The sequence below is a fragment of the Prosopis cineraria genome, unplaced genomic scaffold (genome assembly GCF_029017545.1).
Source record: "Prosopis cineraria cultivar Desert tree isolate PC_DT_omini unplaced genomic scaffold, ASM2901754v1 PC1, whole genome shotgun sequence".
Taxonomy (NCBI): Eukaryota; Viridiplantae; Streptophyta; class Magnoliopsida; order Fabales; family Fabaceae; genus Prosopis; species Prosopis cineraria.
In genome coordinates, this window is record NW_026555332.1 from 26,196,671 (window position 1) to 26,221,838 (window position 25,168).

Here is a 25,168-nt window from a genome sequence, read left to right on the forward strand (position 1 = left end):
GCACCATGGAGGCAAACCACATAGTTACTGAATCATATATGCATCAACATCATCATCTCCTTATCAACCCATCCCCCAATGCAAACCACACATATACAACATTTACATCGTGTATGCATGCTTGAAAAGAAAAAGAAATATCCCATTCAATCAACTCAATGTACAAGCATGCTTGAAAGAAATAAATTACACTAACAATAATATATAGTTGAGCTACAGCATACTTGACAAGATTCAAGTAACATATAAATTTTATACAATTAAATTTATGATTATACGCATTCATTATTAAACACAGAGCTTGCACACATATGGAAAAACCCTCAATTACTTGCTCTAGTTGAGCTAACAAGTAGCCACATAGTAAAACCAAACAAGAAGAGCTCTCAGTGAAAGCCTACATGAAGCACATACATATGAAAAATATTAAAGTAAAATCCAAAGCTGCTAGAATTACCCCAACTCTAAGGTCACTCTAAAAATTACTTTAGGATTTTAAAGCTGCACTAGAGAAACCAATTAAAATTCATGTCCCTTTATAGTTTAATTAATTTATTGGAATATTCAAATTTCATGCTAAACTTCAATTATATAAATTAATTATGAATTTTTATAAATTTTAAGTTTAAATCTAATTTCCTATTATATAGGTATATGCGTGTGTATAAAATATTACTCCTTCCATTCAAAAATGTAAGGCATTTTTAATCAAATTTTACCCTAATAAAGTAATTACATACTTTCAAACTAATCTTATCTTTTCATATTTACCCCTATTAAACACCTTACAATAAATATAAGGTCATTATCAATTAGGGCACTTTTGAAAAAAAGGTAATGATTACACCTTAAAAAAATAAAAATGCCCTATATTTTTTAAACATTCAACTCCTCAAAAAATGCTTAGAGTATGTGATATATGTGCCAAACTCTGCCTATGTTTTATAGCCAGTCCCAAGCTTGGATAAAAGAGTAGGGTTGTGTTAGGCCCTCAACAGCTAATGTAAAACTTTGTTGAATCACACATGGATATAGACAATAGACATTTTTGTGCTAATGCTAGGTCGTTGCCCATAAGTAACGTGCTGCATGGCTCGAGTATAGTGATAAGTGAGTTAGGGCCACTGCATTGACGCCCGGATGTAGTGTTAAATAAGCAAGGGCTACCGCGTTATTCTAGATGAGCGCGGCTAAAGAAGTTAGTCTATGTGAGCAAGATCAGACGTGGTACTTGGAATGTTGGGACCTTAACTGGTAAATCTATAGAGGTGGTAGGAGTTATGATTCAGAGAAAAATTAATATCTTGTGCTTGTAAGAGACTAAATGGGTTGGTGAAAAAGCTGAGAATATCTAAGGTTTCAAACTCTAGTATATTAGGAAAGTAAACACACACAATGGGATGGGTATCATTGTCGATAAGAAGTGGAAGAAGAAGGTGGTAGAAGTTAATAAAATTGGGGATAGAATTATTTCCTTAAAATTGATTATCGAATGGGAGACTATTAATATTGTTAGCGCTTATGCACCTCAAGTTAGGATAGAAGCCAGTCTTAAAAAACTATTTTGGGAAGACTTGGAGGGATTGATTGAAAGCATACCACATAATGAAAAGATATTTATTGGAAGAGATTTTAATGCGCATGTCAGGAGGGAGGTAGGTCATTATATGAGGGTGCATGGTGGTTTAGGTTTTGGGGAACTAAATAATGAAGGACAACATATCCTAGATTTTTCTTTGGCGTATGATTTCAAGATTGCTAATACCTGTTTCAAGAAGAGGGATGATTGTCTCATCACTCATAAAAGCGGAGCTTAAGGTCACAGATTGATTTTTTTTTGGTAAGGAATGTGGATATAAGACTTTGTAAAAATTGCAAGGTGATTCCTGGGACTGCTGTTATGATACAACACAGGGTCCTTGTCCTTGATGTATGTATTATGAGTAAAACCTAAAAGCATCAGCAAGTAATAGCTCCAAGGATAAACTGGTGGCAATTAAAAGGTGAAAAAAGAGAAATCTCTTGGCCGAAGGAATTTGGGAGTGTCAAGGAAGTGCTAATACCTTGTGGGAAGACTTGGCTGTGAAGGTAAGGAAGGTTGTAAAAGAAGTTTTGGGAGAATCAAGAGGTTTTGGTCCGAGAGATAAGGAGTCTTGGCGGTGGAATGATAGCGTACAAGAAAAAATCAAGTATAAGAAGGAGTATTTCAAAGCCATTCATTTGTGCAATAATGATAAAAATTGGGAAAAGTATCATATGGCTAAAAGGGAAACTAAGAGGGCCATGAGTGAAGCTCACTCTAAAGCATTTGAAGAGTTTTATAATGCTCTTCGGACAGAGGATGGAGAATGAAAAATTTATAAGATTTCTAAGAGTAGGGAAAGAAAATCAAGAGATTTGGAACAAGTAAGGTGTATAAAAGATGAAGAGGGAAATGTTTTAGTCACAGATAATGATATTAAAGACAGATGGGTGATATACTTTTCTAAGCTTTTCAATGATGATGGGGGGTCGTCAATTAACATGGAAGATTTAGTAACTTCTGAAAGAGAGCAAAATTTATCTTTTTATCGAAGAATACGAGCTTGGGTATGAGAGAAGCTCTTAAGAAAATATAAATGGTAGAGCTAATGGACCTAATTGTATCCCTATTGAAATGTGAAAATGTTTGGGTGAAGAAGGAGTGCGGTGATTAACTAAGCTATTCAATGAGATCTTACAATCCAAGAGAATGTCAGATGATTGGAGGAGAAGCATCTTAGTTTCTATTTATAAAAATAAAGGAGATATCCAGAATTGTGCTAACTACAGAGGGATTAAACTTATGAGTCATACTATGAAATTATGAGAAAGAGTGATTGAGCATAGGTTGAGATTGAAAATTGGGATTTCAGAAAATCAGTTTGGCTTCATGCTAGGGAGAGCGACTACAAAAGTGATTTATCTACTAAGAGGATTAATGAAAAAGTATCGATGTAAAGGCAAAGATTTACATATAGTTTTCATTGATTTGAAAAAAAGCTTATGATCGTGTAAAGGCAAAGATTTACATAAGGTGTTCAGGTTGCCTATATTCAAACTATACAAGATATGTATGAGGGAGCAACAACTAGTATAAGAATGCTTGGTGGTAAAACAAAAGATTTTCCTATAAAGATTGGATTGCATTAAGGATCATCTTTGAATCCTTATTTGTTTAATCTAGTGTTAAATGTTTTGACTGAGCATATTCAAGAGGAAATTCCTAAATGCATGCTTTTTGCAGATGATATAGTTCTTATTGCAGACACAAGAGAAGAGATAAATTGTAAACTTGAGTTATGGAGGAAGACATTGGAGTCAAAAGGTTTTCGCCTGAGTAGGAGTAAAACAGAATATTTACATTCTAATTTTGATAAGGGGTCAGTGAGTAGTAACTTGAAAGTGAAATTGAGTGATCAGACCATACCTCAAGTGAAAAAGTTTAAATATTTGGGAGTAATTATTCAACAAAATGGAGACATTGATGGAAATATTACACATAAGATATAAGCAGGATGGTTTAATTGGAGAAAGGTTAAAGAAGTTATTTGTAATCGTAAGGTACCTGATAAGCTTAAAGGAAGGTTTTATTGAACTGCTATAAGACCAGTAATTTTATATGGTAATGAATGTTAGGCTTTGACGGAACAGCAAGAGCATAAAGTTAGAGTAATAGAGATAAGAATGTTGAGATGGATGTGTGGATATGCACGTAAAGTCAAAATTCGAAATAAGCGAATATCGAAAAAAGTGGGTGTGGCACCTATTGAAGAAAAAATGATAGAAAATCGTTTGAGGTGGTTTGAACATGTACAAAAAAGACCATGAGAGGCACCTGTGAGGAGAGTGGAGCAGATGACTTTGAGTCCTATCAAGAAAGGTAAAAAAGGAAGATTGAAAATAACACTTTTGAAGGTTGTTGAGCGAGACCTTTTAATTAATAATATTCCTAAAAATTTAATAAATTGTAGAATACAATGACGTCATATAATTTATATAGCCGACCCCACCTAGTGAGATAAGGCTGTTGTTGTTGTTGTTGTATGTGATATATGTGCCAAAATTCCGTTACCATTGGGCATTGCGTTTCTCACCAAACACGTAGCAAAGAATTACAAAAATGACATTGACAAAGCTAGATTTATTTTTTGAAGCCGTTATGGAACTTTCCGAAAGCTGATATCACCATGAGGCATTGGTACACATGTCATGGTTTGTGTTTAGTTAATACCACAACTTGCAAAATTCAGTTTTTCTTTTTCTTTTTCTTTTGTTTTTTTTTTTTTGTTTTTTGTTTTTTGTTTTTTGTTTTTTTTGTGGCAGCTTCTTATATTTCATTGGAGATAAAAATCAGACACGGGCAACAGGGAGTGGATTTTGGAGAATTGTCAATAGGAAAAGGATGAAGGATGCGCGTGTACTGAGTCCGTGAATCCAACATGTATATAGACAGGTACTTGCTGACAAGAAAAGGATCACGCAGAGCAGAGGGAGAGGACGACAGAGAGAAAGAAAGACAAAATAATAATAATAACAATAATAAAGAGATGCCTGTGAAAGTTCCTTGAAAGCGATCAGCCGTCTTGAACGTATGAATGAAAACCCAGTAAATAAAGAGTAGGGTTTTTACTAGGTTATAAGTTTAAATTTATAATAATTTTTTTTGAATTTATTTTATTATTTTTGTTATTATTTAAATACATATATCTTTGAAGATAATTTTAAGATGGTCTGATATATTATAAAACTTAACAAAATACCTGACTATTGTTATTTTAATTTTTTAAGTTAGTTTCAAGCATTTGTTAAATTTAATCACTTTAATTATTGTTTATATTTATTTATTTATTTATTTATTATTTTAGGCCCAATACTTAATCCTATACTCACTTTAAGGTGCCTAACGACAATCTAGGACCCAATAAAATTCAAGATGTTACCAGACGCACCTCTGTGTTCTTACATTGTTTTGCTGTTTTTAACTATAATACAAATACTTTGATTCTTTTTAGATTCTCATACTTCCACATACACTTTGTACTGATTTTTGATTTATAAAGGTATATTGGAATATTTTAAATTTTGAAACCTAGGATTTTGTTCTTATAAATTTTACAACTTAATAATTCTCTTAAATTTTTTTCATAATTACCTTAGATTTTATTGTGGATTGATAGGGTAACCTTGCATCTTGCGCCGGATCCTGATTATGATTAGGGATTAGGTGTGAAAGATGAACACTAAGTCTAGGCATCCCTAGATGATTTTGGTGAGCATCTTTCCTCTTGTGTATTTATTCTCACTTCCCTGTGACTATTCTCACCCCCTTTTATTCTGAGTTATTCTGTATTTCTTTTTTTTTTCTCAAATCTGAATATAATCATGACACTTTCATGACCAGTTGAATCAAATACAGCTTGATAAAATGTTTTTAATTTTAACAGCAACTTAACACTATAAAGTATAGAGTTAATGACTGAATTATTAGTGATGTGAAAAGTTTTAATGGGAGAACAACACCCCAAGAAGCTCAGGAACAGAGCCTTAATTAGTTTTCTCCAAATAAAATATATAATTTTTATTTTATAGAAATATTTTACTCATTGGTGATATTAATTTTTTATTAATTTAAACAGAATGGTACTATATTTTTATACCATATACACACATACACACATACACATGTTAATTAGTTTTTTAATTTAATTTTCTTTACTTAATTTATTATGTAAAAATTCTTATACATTCTATATAATTTTTCATAAAAAAATTAATATGTTAGATATATTGTGTCACTTTTTTTTTTATTTCTTAAAACCTCCACGGTATATAATTATGCATAATTATCATTTAATAGTATTTTTATGTTGTAAGTTATTTTAAAAATTATTAAAATAAATATTTAAAAACCAGTATCTTTATACACACGCATTAATTGAAAAATAATGCCCTTCCCCCTCTAATCTAAATGTTGGTTTTGCTTTTGCCTCTAATCTAAAGGATCATGCATTGTATAATAGTCGGACAAAACACTACCAGAGAAAAACTCTAATTAGCTAGCCAATCCGAGCACGTTCATGGGTTCCTTCTGTGTATGTGTGACAGACCTCATACAAGGTGCTTCTTTAGTTGCTTGTATGTGTCTTGCTTCAAGTTCTTGTGAATCTCATGATTACTTTTGCAAGCATTCGATAGGAGCAGTATAGTTCTGTACGTGCTTATTAGACCACAAATAAGCTGAGAGTACCTTCTTTATTTTAAATTATAAAATATTTTTAAATAAAATTTTACATAAAAATAAAATTTATTATATATATTTAACAACCTTTTTATTTTCAAATGCAGACTTTTAAAAGTAACTTTTATTTAATATAAAAAGAAGAATAGGTAAAGAGAGAAAATGTAATATTGAAATAAACTAATTTAATAAAATTTTATTCTTCTCAAAATATTTTATATCTGGAATTCTAAATCTTTTCAAAAGTATTTTATGTTTTTCTCCCTTTATTTTTATATATAAGGTATTTTTAATCAAATTATCAAATCAAGAAAAATTAATTATCTAATTAAAAGCATATGAATATTTCAATTTTTCTTTTAATTATTGTAAATAAAAAATGAATCCATTTTTTAAAGTAAATTAATGAGTATTTATTTTTATCTCTTTCCAATATAATAATGGTATAATAGGTTTATTTATTAAAAAATATGCTACCAATCTTTTATATTTAGAAAAAAAAAAGTTTCTAAAAAAAATTTCATATACAAAGACCGGGGGAGTAGAAGAGAGAAGTATTGGGCATGTTTAAAATTATTTGTATTTTATAGTTTTGAAAAATAGTGTTTTATAAAACATATTTTAAGAATAAAAAAATAATGAAAATAAGGGCATATTTGTTTCTGTTTTTTAAAAACTATTTTTTATTTTAAAAAAAATTAAAATTTGTTTGTGTATAAGTGTTTTTTATTTACTTGTTTCCAAAACTGTTTTTATTTTTTTGTTTTTAAAAACAAAAAATAGAAACAACTTTAAGTTATTTTCATTTTATTTTTCTTGTTTTTAAAATATGCTAAATTTAATTATTAAAAAATATAGCTACCTTAATAAATTTTTATTATTAATCACCACCATTAATTATCTATAACTATCACTATCAATTCATTTTTTAATTTTAAAATTATTTTTTAATTTAATTGGTATAACCAAATTAATTTTTTTACAAAACAAAAAAATGATAATAGAAATCAAACAAGCCCTAAGTGTTTTTCTCATTTTTTTTTGTTCTTTAAAATAATAATTTTAGAATATCTAAAATATATTTTTATTTTTTTATTCTCTAAAATAATATTTTGTTATTTTTGTTTTCAGAATATTTTTTTAAAATACATTATCAATAATTTTTTATTATAAAAAAATAAAATTTGTTCTCAAAATATCTTCTCAAACATGCCCACTATATTTGACCGAGTTAACACAATCCATATCGTGGCAGGCGGGGACGCCCATCAATGCATGTCATGGGTACTCATATCAATTTCCACTGCAGCTAGCCAGCTAGCAACAAAACAACAGACACCTTGGAAATACAGTTGCATCTAAAACCATAAATTCAAACAGATCGAATTTATTCAGATGGAGCTCAATTTAAATTAAATTTATTTAAATTAAATTTAAAATATTTTATTTTTTATAAAAAAAGTTATATAGTTAAGTCCAATCTTAACACTTTTGAGCTTCAAGTTTATTTAAGACGGCTCAAATACTCAAAACTTTTTTAAATTTTTTTATTTTTTAAACCAATTTAATTTTAAATATTTTGATAACCATAAAATTTACTTTAACTTTTAAAAAAAAATAAAAATTAATAACTTATTAATTTTATACTTAAGTAATTCTGTTACTGTTTTATTGTATTATGTGTAATTTATTCATTAATATTTCCTTTACTTGTAATTTAATGTTTTAACTGTTTAAATATTGCTCTTATCATAGTCATATATAAATATTTTATATATTTTAATTAAATTATATTTTTAATTATTATTAAGTTGATTTCAATTCAATCACAGTTAACTACTAACTTAAAATTATTGTTCTGATTAATTCAAAGTTTTTAATAACTTTTGGATAAACGTATTTTTGCTTTAAAAATATGAAAAAAAATCCATCATTATATTATATACTCCCTCCATTCAAAAATACAAGGCATTTTTAGTCTTTTGAGATGTAATTATTGCTTTTTTTTTTAAAAGTATCCCTATTGATAGTGATTTTAAATTTATTATAGGGTGTTTAATAGGGATAAATATGAAAAGATTGGGTTAGTTTGAAAGTAGGTAACTACTTTATTGGAGGTGAGATTCAGTTAAAAGTGGTTTACGTTTTAGAACGGAGGGAGTAAAATAAAACCAATTAATTATGAGTGAAATACTATTTTTTGTGTAATTATTTTTCTTCAACTTTTTATATTATTTAACCTTTACATACAAAGAATTTTTACTCTATTTTATTCTTAATTTTTAACCAAATATTGCGTAGACAATATTTAAATAATTATTCAAAAATATTCTATTTATTATATTTATTTAATAGTAGAGTTGGGAATTTGTACATGCCCGAATTTTATTTTTAATTTAAAATTAATTATATTATTTTATAAAAATATAAAATATATTTTTTGCATATGCAAATGATGTATAGGACCCAAAAATTTTTTAGAAAAAATTGGGTCTTAAAAATATAAAAATTAACATTAAAATATATTTTAAATATTATTTTGAGATATTTTATTGATTAAAAATAATAAAAATATGAAAATATAAATATTTTTAATTTTTTAAAAACTATAGTAATACACTCAAATATATAGTATTTTAGTATAAAATGATATAAAATTTAAAATTAATTAATATTTATTATATTTTATGTATATTTTAAAAATTTTAATTTTTCTTATTCAGGTATCCGGGCCGAACCAGAACCCTAACATTAAAAAATAATATTTTTTGAGTTCAATCTTAAAATTTTCAGGTGAGTTTATATTGTTCCGTCAGGTATGATTTAAATTATCGACTCTAATTGCATCTCCACACCAAGCAGTCAAATGCAGTCATCAAAATCCTCTTCTCATGTCATCACAATTCACAAACGTTGCTTTTGGCATTAACGTGGTTGCTCTGGCAATGAATACTGAATATAATGCATGCACCTAAAATAATTATTAATTACCACATTTTCACAACATTTAAACTAATAAATGCATTGAACTTATTAATTTCCTAATGATTTCTAAATACCCATACTCAAATCCGACTCCCTAATTAACACGTGATCAGTAAATTGAATATTAGTACAGGTAATAATATAAAAGGAAAATAATTACTCCCTTAAAAATTGTAAAGTATTTTAAATTAAATCTTATCCTAATAAATTAGTCAAGTGTTTTCAAAATAACACCATCTTTTCATTACTTAAAAATAAATATAAAATATTTATTTATTCAAGACATTGAAAAAAATATATTAATTATACTTTAAAATACTAAAAATATCATATTTTTTAACATCCACCGGGTAGGGAGTACGATATTGAGTATACATACGTATGTTTCCTGCTTTGTGTATAGTGTGTGTGTGTGTGTTCTTTGACAATGCATGTGCATGCGGATATTTTTAAAATATGTCTTACATTTATATTTTTAAAATCATATGAATATTTTTCCAAAAAATATGTCTTACATTTAAATTTTGGAGAATTTCAGCTAAGGATTTGGAAAGACACTTAATTTCTAGTGGCTCCCTAAATAATCCAAAACTTTGAGGACTGAGCTAAAAATAACTTGAATGCAAAAAAGATAAAAATACCCTTCTACAAGCAAAGAAACAATAGGCAGCTGATGATGAAGAAAAGAAATGCGTGTGAAAAGGAAAAGTTCAACATGTAGTTCTCTATTTCTCAGTCTTCACCTTAGGAAGGAGCGATCGATAAGATTCATCACTTGCGAGCCCATAAGATTTATCCCCCAGCTCCTTCTTGATTATGCACTCTCCATGTAATATGATTCTTCCTTCTCCATGTAATTTGATTCGAAACAAAAGGACTATTGACTAGGGATGTTTTGGAGGACACCTTAGCAGTAATCAATCATGCGAAGGCAAAATACTATGATTTGTAGTAATTAGAGGCATATTTTGTTAAATACAAATGAGTATGAAACATATTGTAAAGTCGGACTTTATCATTCCCAATCACACAATCAACAACCACAAACACACTAACATCAGAGTAATAGCCCTTTATTTGTTTTTAAATTATGAGATCTTGACTTCTTAAAACATATATTCAAATAAGAGGGCTAGTAAAAGCGTAAACATATTCATAAGACTCAACAAGACACAACATCTTAACCTTAAAAAAGGGCCATGCACCACATGTACTGCAACATGTAGTACAGAGCAACGTGCTCTGTTTTCGTTTGTGTCATGTGTCGCAGCGTGGTACACCATGCGTCGCGATGCATATGACAGTAATTTTTATTGTCATGTGATAGCTTGGAAGATGAATTTTCATCGCGCACCATTTCCACATCCAATGTGCAATTGGAGTGAGTCAAGCCCCCCATGAAGCTTACAACATATACTAGCTAATGAAATGAGTTTGGACCCAATCTGATGATCCGATCTAAAATTAGACACCCGAGTGCAAAAAGTCACTTTTCTTTTAAAAACTTGCACCCTAAGTGCTCAATTTACATTCCTTGTCCCATTAGACTACTTCGGGCTTTGAACTAAGTTTAAAAGGATCACATACACCTGATTGACATCTCATACCACATATATTATATCAATTGCCCATTTTAAACTCTCAATGCCACATTACACACTTGTGGACTTATATGAGGCACAATACATACAACACATATTCACATATAAAGAATTAGACGTGTTTCACTTTTAACCCTCCGACTCTTACATATGGGGCTCTACCTCACCATATGGTCAGGAATCACAATATACTTGACTCTTCCAAATAAGGCTCTGCCTCACCATTTGTGTCAAGTTCTCACATATATACATAATTCACAATCAATTCACATTCTACACATATGTATACAAGTAGAATAAGTTACATAATGACATACATACACTTGCTTGAATGGCATCTAAGCCTACCCATGTACCCATCATTAGGGCACTCTCGGTGAGATGCAATATCATATACACATACAAGCAAGGTTTTACAACACAATTCATATACACAACCACTTATACATCCTAGTTGTCAACACAAACTTTAACAATATTATACATTCATTTCATTCAATGGTAGTCATACCACTACCAAATGAAACTACTCTTTCCTCGCTACCTTTCATGGCCTTCTCACGCTCTCTTTACTTGTGTTCAAAAGTAACGGAGTGAGACATATGTCCTAGTACCTCAGAGGTAACCTCAATTATCAGTTAATAAGCAAAATCATAAACAAGAGATAAAGTAGCATGTGTTTAAGTAAAAAGTAATATCATATGCATATATAGGAATTCATTCTCATCAATCTCATCATGCCCATGCTAATGCATTCCTGGTTTTACCTAGTGAAGTAATCTTTATGCTCATACTATAACATCCTAAATTTCTTTATCCTATGTTTAGAGGTTAATCGAGGGTGAAGTAGAAGTTAGTGTGGGATTAGAGATTCGGATAATTAATTGGTATTTTGACTTGTTTGTATGTTGTGTAAGTAGATATGACTAAGAGGAGTGCATTTCGGGTCGAAACAAGTGCACATGGTGAGAATAAATCTCACTATGCCATGTATCAATACTTGTGCTGCATGCACTGTAGTGCCTGGATCAGAAATTGCCTTCATAAGTCGTGAAATTTCACAAGAGTGAAATTGAGAAACACACAAGATAGAGAGAGGAGAAGGGCTGAGAAGCTAAGTCAAGCCATTTTGGAGTGGTGCAAGGTGATTAGGATCGATAACTTGTCAGGTAAGCTATGTATAACACTTACCTTCCATTCTACACAAATTTCTCTGAAAATTAGTTATGGGGAAATTGAATCGGTGGAATTTGAGGGATTTAATTCTTGCCCAATAGTAATAAAAATGTTCTCAAAAGTTAAATTAGAGCTTTGTAACTAATTTAGAGCTGAACGGTAGAGCTTTGAACCCATAGGCTCAACTTTAGCCCTTAGAGAGAGAAAGTTACGGAAAAAAATCTGATATAAGTGAAATAAGACCCGTTGAGATGATGTAAAGTAGTAATTGGGTAGTCATGGACTTAGAATGGATAAATGACAAAGATTTTACGGATGAATATAGCCTTAGGTAGTAAAAATGAGTTTTTGGTCAAAATAGACCAAATGACTAAAATGTGCCAAATGTGTTCAGGTTGGCATATTAGATGTGCGAGTAGAGAAAGGAAGCTTGAGATAAGCTTGTGTGATAGTTGAAATTCATGGGTAACCTTTCTAGTGATAGAAGGGTTGAGGTAATCAAATAACTTCATTTGTTTGACTGATTATGGTAATTGTATGTTAGTATATTATGTAGTGCATGAAATGATTTTAAATTAAGCATGTTTTATAGCATTGAGTGATTGTTGTGTGAAATGGCTTTTAGTTGAAATAACATGAAAATGTGTGTTTTGTAATGTAAAGTATTAATTGTATATATTATGTGTAAGAAAGTGTGAAATGGTAAATGGGAACCTTAAATGATTCGGAAAAGCATGATCATAGGGGTGGGAGTTCACCTGAGTGTAAGAGATGATAAAGACCATATGACAAGGTTTCCTTAGTACCCGTTAGGGTGCGGTGTTGGAAACAATTCTTCTTAATGCCTTAAAAGGTACGGTATCGAAGAAGATCTCCTTAGTGCCTATTGAGGTACAATGTTAGAGATGAGAGACTCCTTAATGTCCTTGTGATACAGTATTGGAGTCAATGATGCCCCATTGTGTGTATTGAAGGAAACCATAGTCTGTATTATGCGTTAGAACATCTTTGGCTGGATGATTCTATCACTGCAGGTGAGCTCAAGACTAATGAGAGTATACATTAGTCTAAGATGAGCCTATGGTTTTGTGTCAGGGTGATTTGGAGGTTAGGTTGGTAGAGATCATGCTAGCATGTTATGTGATATAATGAAATACATTAAGATAACATGGAATCCTTTGTGATTGAGGAAAATTTGAAAAAGGAAATGAGATATGTGATATAAATGCTATTTTATGAGGTTTTAATAATATACTATGTTTACTTTCATATAAATGCATGTGATAGTCAATAGGAGTGAGTTATTCTGTTACTGAGATTTTTGTCTCACCCTCATGATTACATGTTTACGGGACCGAGAAGTGATCAGGGCAAGGGAAGAGAGTCTAGTCTAGCTTGAGTGTGAAATTGTGGACTATAAGTTTGTGTAATGAACTGAACTGAGAATGTATATATAAGTGTATATGAGTTACCATAGGGTTGTATGCATGAATTGAATTGAGATTTTGTAAAATCTAGCCCAATTGTGTGTATATGTGTTGAAATAAATTAAGGGGCTATGATTGTGTATGTTTGTGTTGAAATGAATGTGTATAGGTGAAATCTTAGCCAAGGGACAAATTATGATGAAATGAGTAATTTGGGAGCTAAGATTATATTGTGAATATAAATATGTTTGAATGTGATGAGAAATAGCCAAGTGGGCTAAATTATGCCAAAAAATGACAAGGTGTGTAAAGTTAGTGAAATTGTAAAAATTGACCGTAGAAGGGTCAAATTTTGATATGAGTATGGTTGTATTTAATTGTGGTCAATCAGGTGTATTAGATCATTTTGGACTTGATTTAAGGCCTAGTGTGATCTAATGAGAGTAAGGGATCAATTTGATTGCTTGGGTGCGCAAAATTTTCAAAAAAAGAGACTTTTTGCACCCAGGTGTCTAAATTTTGATCGAACTGTTAGATCATGTCCAAACTTATCTCATTAGTTAGTATACGAGCTAAGTCGTGTAGGTTCTTGAATCACTCCAGTTGGACGTCGCATGTGAAAACGGTGCATGCTGGAAGTTCATCATTTTTGCTATCAAAATGACAAAAGAAAATTGGATAGGCGCGTTACGGTGCATGGTGACACATGTTGCAGTGCACGGCATAGAAAGAGTGAGTATGTGGCTTTGTGCCACATGCCGCAGCGCACAGACTACACGCCATGGCCTACAAACCAAATCTCAGTTTTATTTTGTGATGAAATGTATGCCATTGAGATAGGAATGCTGGTGGGTAATGTCTATTACGTATTAGAGGAGTGTATGATCTACTTCCACTATGTATTTCTCTAATTGTATTGTGAATTGATTGATTTGCAAAATAAGTCTTCGGCCGAAGCTTTTAAAATAAAATTTGATTATTATGATTGATGTGAGGCGGTGGTAACATTATAATCTTCTTATATATTGAGTAAGATATATAAGAGGAGGTTACATTTTGGTATCAGCTTCTCAGCTTTTGAGACCTGACTATTATTGATGCATTCATTTAGAAATATGGCAACTTATCATGTTCATTACACAACTCTTTCCCTGATGTCCTTTATGTTTCATATTTTCATCCTTAGGAGGAGAGAAAATAGTACAGTATGAGAGGCACTCATGTGAGAACCGTAGTATCTAGATGGGTTATAGAGGAAGAGCGGGAGCTAAAAATTCAACTAGTTTAGCCACAAAGGGATAGATGTGATGAGCTACTGGAAGACCTCAGGGATATAGTTATCAACATAAGACAAACTGTTAGGGATCATGACACGATCCTAAGGGGTAGAGAGCAAGAAGAAAGAGTTGAAGCTTAGAATACCCCAGTGTAGGAAGCATATAGTAGACCTGGACTGTCTCAGAATTTAAGTAGTGGATTAGAGATTCCTAGCACTGATCTATCTATTGATCGTGCTTGGAAGATGTTTATTCGATTCAACCTGCCAACATTTAATAGAAGTATGAGGGAAGGTAAAGCAGAATTGTGGATAGAGCGAATGGAAACCATCTTTAAGGTGGTAATATGTACTTCGGAGCAAAAAGTTATCTTAACCACGGTGCAGCTGGTTAGTGTTGCTAAGAGGTGGTGGTAATCTGTGAAGCCAACTGGTGGTATTCGGTTCAGCTGGGATGAGTTCAAGATAATATTCTTTGATCAACATTTTCCAGTCTCATTCAGGATTGAGAAGGAAGAGGAATTTCATACTTTCAGGTAGGGAGACCTAGATAAGGAAGAATTCATAAGAAGATTTAATGACTTGTCATCTTATTTCACATATCTCTAGCATAGTAATGACTTGAAATGGAAGGTTGAAAGATTGCTTGAAAAGATGAGACCCGGGTACCGATAACAAATAGCATTGCTTGATGTGACGACATATGAGGAGATGTGCCATAAGCTAAGGGTAGCAGCTAAGCATGGTAGAGAGGCAAATGTTGAGAGGAGGCAAGATAGTATGGGGAGGTTTTCATCTCCTATAGGTCTGATTGGTGGAATCTCAAAGAGGCCTGGGTTCAATGCGAGCAGTTCCAATTCTTTTGGAAGAAGAGGTTTTAGTCAAAGATTGCAGTCTCAACCTGTGCATAAAGAGTCAATGCAGAGGGGTAGAGGTGTGAGAATTAGGCCTCCACAGTATTCAAAGCAAGCGTCGAATGTTCCAGCTCTGACTCTAAGTACTCGAAGATGTTAGGCTTGCTACAAGTATGGTAAGTTAGGTCATATAGCAAGGCAATGCCCAGAAGGCAGAGTTGAGGGGACTGAGCAGAGATCGATGGTTCCTGGCTGAGTATTTGCGGTTACCCAGGAAGAGGCCAGAGCATCTCTGAACTTGATTAGAGGTATGATTTTTGTTAATGGTCAAAAAGTAGAGGCATTGTTTGATTCAGGTGCCACCTATTCTTTTATGTCTAAGGAATGTGTGGATAGATTGAAATTGTCTTTACAAAAATTACCTGTGCTCATTAAAGTGATGACACCTTCTGGATTGTCTAGTATTACAAGTCAAGCTTGTTAGAATGTGGAGATTTGATTTGAGGACAGAGTTTCTAAGATCGATCTGATTTGTATTCTTATGAGAGGAATTCATATGATAATTGGCATGGATTGGCTAGCAGCGAATAATGCTATGCTTGATTATGCCAGAAGGGTGGTTTCACTACCAGTGTTGTGTGTAGTTGTGGAATCCTCAGAGCGACCTAAGTTTCTATCAGTAGCAAGTGCTGAGAAGTTGATCCGGTAAGGTTGTGATGCCTTTATGGTATTCTTGGCAGTCAGCATGGTGTATGATGGTAGGATTGAGAAGATTGGAGTAGTAAGTGAGTTCCCAAAGGTATTTTCAGAAGAGATGACTGGATTACCTCCTGAAAGGGAAGTTGAGTTCTCAATTGATTTGGCTCCTAAAACTAAACCAATGTCAAAGGCCCTTTATAAAATGTGACCATCAAATTTGGCTAAGCTAAAGAAGCAGATTGAAGATTTACTAGAGAAAGGATTCATCAGACTAAGTATATCACCCTGGGGATCACTGGTATTGTTTGTGAGAAAGAAAGATGGCAGTTTGTGACTGTGTATTGATTACTGGCAATTGAATAAGGTAACTGTGAAGAACAAGTATCCTCTACTAAGGATAGATGATCTTTTAGATCAATTGGCTGGTGCCTCAGTCTTTTCTAAGATTGACTTGAGGTTGAGGTAGTATCAGTTGAGAATTAGTGCAATAGATATACCTAAGACAGCATTCAGGACTCGGTATGGCCATTATGAATTCTTGGCTATGCCATTTGGTTTGACCAATGCACCAGCAGTGTTCATGGACTATATGAATCGAATCTTTATGCCGTACTTAGATCAGTTTATAGTGGTCTTTATAGATGACATCCTGATCTATTTTGAGAATGAGGAGCAACATGCGAGGCATTTGAGAACAGAACTGCAGATTTTAAAAGATAAAAAGTTGAATGGCAAGCTCAATAAGTATGAGTTTTGGTTAAGAGAAGTGAGATTTTTTGGGACACGTGATGGAATTTTAGTGGATCCGCATAAGGTTGATGTAGTGTTGAAATAGGAACGTCCTAGTTTAGTCATGGAGATATGTAGTTTTCTGGGATTAGCTGGGTATTATCAACGATTTATACCAGGATTTTCCCAGATAGCTTCTTCTTTAACTAAACTAACTCGAAAATATCAGCCTTATATATGGGACGACTGGTGTAAAGTGGCATTTCAGAAGCAAAAAGAGAAATTGCCCATGGCACCAGTGTTGATTATCTCTAATCTAAGGTTACCTTACGAGGTATACACGGATGCGTCTTTAAAAGGTCTTGGTTGTGTCTTAATGCAAGATAGTCAAGTTGTAGCCTATGCTTCACGACAATTGAGACCAAATGAGGAAAACTATCCTACGCATGATTTAGAGCTTGCAGCAATGGTATTTGCTCTAAAGATTTAGCACCATTACTTGTATGGTGCAGTATTCACTGTGTTTAGCGACCATAAGAGTTTGAAATACCTAGTGAATCAAAAGGAACTGAATATGAGGTAAAGAAAGTGAATGGAGCTTTTTAAGGATTATAACTTTGAATTGAAATACCATCCGGGTAAAGCTAATGTGGTTACTGATGCTTTGAGCCGGAAGACTTTGCATGTGGCAAGTCTTATGGTTAAGGAATACAGATTGTTGGAGTCGTTTGTTAAGTAATAGCAAGATGCACCATTGAAGGCATTAACTAGTGCCTATTCCACTGAGATTAGCAATGATTTCTAGAAGGAATTGAGAATGGCACAGTTAGAAGATGAAAGTCTCTTGAGGGTTAGAAAAGAGATTGAAGTAGATCAAGCTGTTGATTTTGGATTTAGTGATGATGGTTTTGTGGTTTACCGGGATAGGATTTGTGTGCTTGACGATGTAGATCTAAGAAGAGTTATCTTGAATGAGGCTTATTGTAGCAAGTACATCATTCATCCGGGAGTTATAAAGATGTATCAAGATGTAAAGCGGTATTGGTGGTGGCCTGGTATGAAGAAAGATGTAACAACGTTTGTAACTCGATGTTTAACCTATCAAAAGGTTAAGATAGAGCACTAAAGATCAGCAGGAATGTTACAACTGTTGGATATTTCTAACTAGAAATGAGAGAGTATTTCTATGGATTTTATAACTGGGTTGCCAAGAACTCAATCTGGACATGATGCCATTTGGGTCATAGTCGATAGACTTACTAAATCGACTTATTTCTTAGTGATTTAGATTAGTGATTCTCTGGAAAAGTTGGCAGAGATTTATGTCTGAGAAGTGGTAAGGTTACATGGTGTGCTGAAGAATATAATTTTTGGTAGAGATCCAAGATTTACTTCCAAATTTTGGGGAGCTTTACAGCATGTCATAGGTACTAAGTTGAGATTCAGTATGGTGTATCATCTACAAACATATGGGTAGACAAAATGGACCATACAGACCTTAGAGGATATATTGAGAGCCTATGTATTGGAGTTAAAAGATAGCTGGATAGCTATCTTCCTTTGGGTGAGTTTCCTTATAATAACAGTTACCACTCTAGTATACAAATGGCACCGTATGAGGCATTGTATGGGAGATAATGTAGATCGCCTCTTTGTTGGATGGAGTTGAGCAAAAAGAGTATGTTAAGACTGGATATTACAGATCAAATAACTCAAAAGATTGAGTTGGTTAGGAAAAAGCTATTAACAGCTCAAAGTAGGCAGAAGAGTTACGTGGATAGGCATAGAAGGCTGCTAGAGTTCCTGGTGGGAGACCATGTGTTTCTGAGAGTTACACCAGTGATGAGAATTGGGAGATCGATAAGAGCTAAGAAATTGACTCCTAGATTCATTAGTCCTTTTGAGATTCTAGAGAGTATTGGACCAGTTGCCTACAGGATCGCTTTGCCACCTAATCCTGGTGTTTCATGTGTCGCAGCTTAAGAAATATCAACCTGATCCTTCACACATTATAGAACCGAAAGAGATTGAACTCTAGGAGAATTTAACCTATAAGGCTGAGCCAGAGCGAATCATAGATGTGAAAGAGAAGCAGTTAAGGAACAAGACTACATAATTGGTTAAAGTTTTCTGTTAAGGCATGACTCTTGATAACATGAAATTTTAGAAGAGTGAAATTGAGAAACACACGAGATAGAGAGGGGAGAAGGGCTGAAAAGCTAAGTCAAGGCATTTTGGAGCAGTACAAGGTGATTAGGATCGATAACTTGTCAGGTAAGCTACATATAACTATTTCCTTTCATTCTACACAAATTTCTCTGAAAATTAGTTATAGGGAAATTGAATCGATGGAATTTGAGGGGTTTGATTATTTCCCAATAATAATAAAAAGGTTCTCAGAAGTTAAATTAGAGCTTTGTGACTGATTTAGAGCTTAACGGTAAAGCTTTGAACCTATAAGCTCAACTTTAGCCCTTAGAGAGAGAAAGTTACGACAAAAATCTGATTTGAGTGAAATACGATCGTTGAGGTAATGTAAAGTAGTAATTGGGTAGTCATGGACTTAGAATGGATAAATGGAAAATATTTTACAGATGAATATAGCCTTAGGTAGTAAAAATGAGTTTTTGGTCAAAATGGACCAAATGACTAAAATGTGCCAAATGTGTTCAGGTTGGCATATTGGATGCGCGAGTAGAGAAAGGAAGCTTGAGATAAGCTTGTGTGATAGTTGAAATTCACAGGTAACCTTTCTAGTGATAGAAGGGTTGAGGTAACTAAATAACTTCCTTTGTTTGTCTATTTATGGTAATTGTATGTTAGTATGCTATATAGTGCATGAAATGATTTTAAATTAAGCATGTTTTATAGCATTGAGTGATTGTTGTGTGAAATGGATTTTGGTTGAAATAACATGGAAATGTGTGTTTTGTAATGTAAAATATTAATTGTATATATTATGTGTAAGAAAGTGTGAAATGATAAATGGAACCTTAAATGGTTCGAGAAAGCATGATCATAGGGGTGAGAGTTCACCCGAGTGTAGGAGATGATAAAGACCATATGGCAAGGTTTCCTTAGTACTTGTTAGGGTGCGGTGTTGGAAAAAATTCTTTTTAGTGCCTTAAAAGGTGCAGTATTGGAGAAAATCTCCTTAGTACCTATTGAGGTATGGTGTTGGAGATGAGAAACTCCTTAATGTCTTTGTGATACAGGTTGGGGTCAATGATACCCCATTGTATATATTGGGAGAAACTATAGTCTGTATTGTGCGTTAGAACATCTTTAGCTGGGTGATTTTACCACTGCAGGTGAGCTCAAGACTAATGAGAGTGTACATTAGTCTAAGGTGAGCCTATGGTTTCATGTCAGGGTGATTTGGAGGCTCGGTTGGTAGAGATCATGCTAACATGTTATATGATATAATTGCTATTTTATGAGGTTTTGATGATATACTATGTTTACTTTCATTTTGTATGATTTACTTCCGCTATGTCTTTTTCTAATTGTATTATGAATTGATTGATTTTCCAAAATAAGTCTTCAGCCGAAGCTTTTGAAATTAAATTTTGGTATTATGATTGATATGAGATAGTGGTAACATTATAATCTTCTTTTATATTGAGTAAATATAAGAGGAGGTTACATTTTGGGTATTGTGGGTACCCAAAATTAAGATAGAAAGTGGGTTAATTATAGTTATAATTAATGATTAGTGTTTAACCTTATATATTAAATATTGATCGAGTCCTGTTGAGCTAATAGACCTTGTGGAGCCAATAATTGACCACAGTAAACCTTTTAGGGACAAAAGGAGTTGAGGCAACCAAATTATCTAAACTTACTATTTGTATGTTTGGATAATTGCGTGAAATTGTGAAAACTATCTCTTATGGTTTTGAAGTAGTATACTATTAGTATATAAAGCGATTCGAATTAGAAACCTTATGTAAAGTATAATGTACTTATATATTGCATATTTAAGGTTTTAAAAGAGATTTATTCTAAATCATAAATATATATGTATACACTTGCGAAATTGTATGATTTATTATGGAAAGGATGGTTAGAGAATAATTCACATGTGCATGGCTATGTGTGGACATATTTGAGCATGATCATTATGAGAGGGTGAGAGTTCATCCTAGAGTTATCAAGGGACATTGTATGAAATCTATATGGTATACTAGCAACATGAAGGCCTAAGTGTGTAGTCTTATTCTTGTTTGGAAATCTTAGTACTATTAGAGATAGATTGTGTAACCCTCTCCTATAATCGCTAAATATAGGAAAGAATTAACTTAATCACCACCAGAACAACCAAACAATAATCAAATACTTTGTTTGAAAAGCTTGAGCCCAAAACTTATTTCGCAAAATCATCAAAATCATGACACATTAGAGCAATACATAGAGGAAACAAATTACTTGTACTCTTATACATCATTACATGCCACTAAAACAAGAGATAAGTTCATATTAGGGGCTAAACACCACGACATGCAACACATATGTTGTGGCATGTGGCATAAAGCCACACGTTCTGATCTTCTTTGTACCATGCGCCATAGTGCACAAGCCTATTTTTTCTACTATCATTTGACAGTAGAAATGATGAACTTTTGGTATGCGCCATTTTCACACATGACATTCAAATGCCCACACAAAGCTTAGCTCTTAAACTAACTAATAAGATAAGTTTGGACACAATCTAACGATCCGATCAAAATTTGAACACCCAGGTGTAAAAAGACACTATTTCAAAGAAATTAACGCACCAAGCGCTTAAATCGATTCCTTAATCTCATTAGACCATTTTAGGCCTTGAACCAAGTCCAAAAGGACCTAATACACTTAATTGATCATATTTTATCACATATATACACATATATCAAAATTTGACCGTTCCACTGCTCATTTTTACATTTCAATAACTATTCACCACTTAACATAAATTAGCCTACTTTACCATTTTCACTACAATATCGCCACAAAATCACACCTTCACATACCCACAACATATACACAACTAAATCTTAGCCCATTTCAGTTAATCATTTCACCAAACATTTCCACAAATGAGCTAAGATTCATAAATTCACTACAATTTTCCCACAATTCACAATTCAAACATGCAGGCAAATCCTATGGCAACTCATATACACAAATTCACATTAAATTAGTTCATTACAAAAAAAACTCAATGATTCCCATGGCCACAGCACCACTATACCAGTCTAGACTATTTTCCCTTGCCCAGCTCACTACTCTATCTTATAAAAATGTAACTACAGGGTGAGATAATAATCTCAATAATAGAATAACTCTCTACTATTGACTATCACATGAAACCATAAGCAAGTATAGCATAATATACAATTAAACATAACATATAATATAAATTTCACTTCAATTCTCATTAGTATATATCATTTCACCACTTTTAAAACTTTATACACCACAATTTACCGCTTTTCACTACTTTTCTAGCATATAACATGATCACTACCGACTGTACCTCCAAATCACCCTGACATGAAACCATAGGCTTGCCTTAGACTAACATATACTCTCATTAACCTGAGCTCACTTTTAGTGGTAAAATCACCCAGCCAAAGGTGTTTTATCTTAGTTCTAGACTATGGTTTCTTCTAATACACACAATAGGGTGTCGTTAACTTTAACACCACATCACATTGATACTAAGGAGTTTAAATCTCCAACACCATACCTCAATAGATATTAAGGAGATAATCTCCAACACCGCACCTCAATAGGCATTAAGGAGATATAATTTTCAACACCACACCCCGTCAAGCACTAAGGAGAATAATGTCATAGGTCTTTCTCTACCTCTCCACATAGTTGAACTCTCACCCCCAATGATCATGCTTCTACATATATTACATCTTTATACATATATAAGCCACATATATATAACCTCGATATATATATAGTCTTAAGCATGCAATTCATAAAAAATCCCTTTCTTTAGAAATCAATTTCATGAATAAACATTCATTTAACAAATATGCTTATAATAAAACTTTTTTCGTGCATTACTAGTCATACTTTTAAACAGTTACACCAGATAATTAAATAGAGGAAGTTATTTAGTTACCTCAAGCCTTCTATCATAAGAAAGGTTACTCGTGGACTTTATATATCTAATACAGCTCTCTACAAGCCTCCTTTCTCACTTACATGTGAATTAGGCCAATCTACACACTATTGATACAATTAGTTAATAGATTCAATTGACCAAAAACGCTAAGTTGCTACTTATAGCTATACTTAGCTATTCAATCCTTTCCATTTAACCAATCTAAGCTTATTATTGTTCAATTACCACTTTCTATTACTTCTAACAATCCCATTTTGCTTACACATGATTTTACCCCTAATTTCTATGGAATTAGGGCTAAATTAAGCTTACAAGTTTAAATCTCTATCGTTCAACTCTAAACTAGTTAAAAAGTCTAATTTAGCTCCCAAGAACCTTTTTATTACAATAGGGTAAGAAACTAACCCCTTAAATTTCACCAATTTAATTTCTATATAACTCATATCAAGAGAAATTGTAGTAGAATTAGAGGTAAGGGTCATATGAAGCTTACCCAATAAGTTATTGATCAAAGATGTCTTCCAATACCCTGAGAATACTTGCCCTAGCAACTAAGGCCTTCCTCTCCTCTCTTTTTTGTGTTTCCCTTCCCTTTCCTTCTGAAATCTCATGAAATTTCATTATTTATTAAGTCACTTTTTGGTCCATTAGCCTTGTACTATGACGTGTGGCACAGTAAGGAGAATCCTCATAATGTGCACATGCTTCGCCTTGAAACACAGCTCTTTCACCCATACCTGTCTATTTAACATCCCAATGAGTAAAATTATCAAGAAACCATCTAAACTTTCATTCATTTACTAATTACTACTTTTCCCTTGATTAATAACTAATCACAAGATTAGAAAATCAGGATGTTACAGATTGGGCAAATGATACCCGAGCTATTCGAGGAAAGGGAGAATTTGTAGTCCATAATGGGTGAAGGTGCCTTTGGCCAAGGCTACCTCCCATGATTGGTGAGCTTGAGCCAGCCTAATCATATGGCTTTGTTCTATTAAATTGTTAGCCCATAGATTCAGTTAGAGAAAATAAGAAGCATATAAGGCAATTTGTTGATCATGCATTTGCTATAAATGTGAAACTATATGAATATGTATATTCACTAAATGAATCACTTGTTTTATTGTCACTTCTCATGCACACATACTGTTATCATACATGAATATTTAGATTATATTATTTAATTATTGAGTGCTAAACTCACCCATAGTTATATTTTATAGATATAGGCTCTCATCGGGGTAAAGGGAAGGAAGACATGGTTAGGGATCTGAGGAGATGAGATTTGTATAGCTCTTCCCCAACTTTTGGTATTGTAATAAATTATTGTATTAATATGCCAACTTAGGGACATATGTTATTTTGATACACTTGCATGACCTTATGTAATTTGAGTATCTCGGTATAGGATGATGTAATTGTGATGAAATTATTATTAGCGGTCGAGATACTTATGGAAGTGATGTTATTGTGTTGTTATGAGTGTGTTGGAATGGCCAAGAGGATAGTTAATTGTGGATGTTTTCCCACCTTAAAAGGTGAAATTGGCATTTTAATGGTCAACATATGTTTGGAATACAATTTTTGATATATGACTATTTAATCAGGTTGTTTATGGTCCATTTGAGTTTGTTCAGTTTGTTCCAAGATTATTGGCACTAGGTTGGTAGGTGTGGACACCCTTGTGTGTGTTTTGGAAGGAAAATGGACAAATTTGTGTCCAGTTGTCCAACTTTTGAATGGTTAAGTGTATGGTTGTGAAACTAGTACCAATAGCTAAAGGGCTCAATGACTACATGTGGACACTTGAATTGCTTAAATCAAATATCGGATGATGAAACAATGCACTTCATAGTTGGTTAAAGGATTTGTCGTGACAGCAGAACCGTCATGATAGTAGGGGGCATGCCACAGTACAAGGCATGTGCACTGCGACACACTGCACATTGATGGATGTAGTCCCTCTATGCTATCCGCTAAGGCAGGTAACACCTACGCTGTGACAAGCGATGCATTTTGAAGAATTTCCCCAAAT

General features: G+C 32.9%; 1 protein-coding gene across 1 annotated transcript; it reads left to right on the forward strand.

Moving 5' to 3' along the window:
* Positions 1-15,435: 15,435 nt before the first annotated feature.
* Positions 15,436-18,132, forward strand: LOC129284579 (uncharacterized). Its single transcript, XM_054920132.1, has 3 exons — positions 15,436-15,721; positions 17,186-17,475; positions 17,812-18,132. Exons 1-3 carry the CDS (start codon positions 15,436-15,438, stop codon positions 18,130-18,132), a joined length of 897 nt encoding a protein of 298 aa, XP_054776107.1.
* The last annotated feature ends 7,036 nt before the right edge of the window (positions 18,133-25,168 follow it).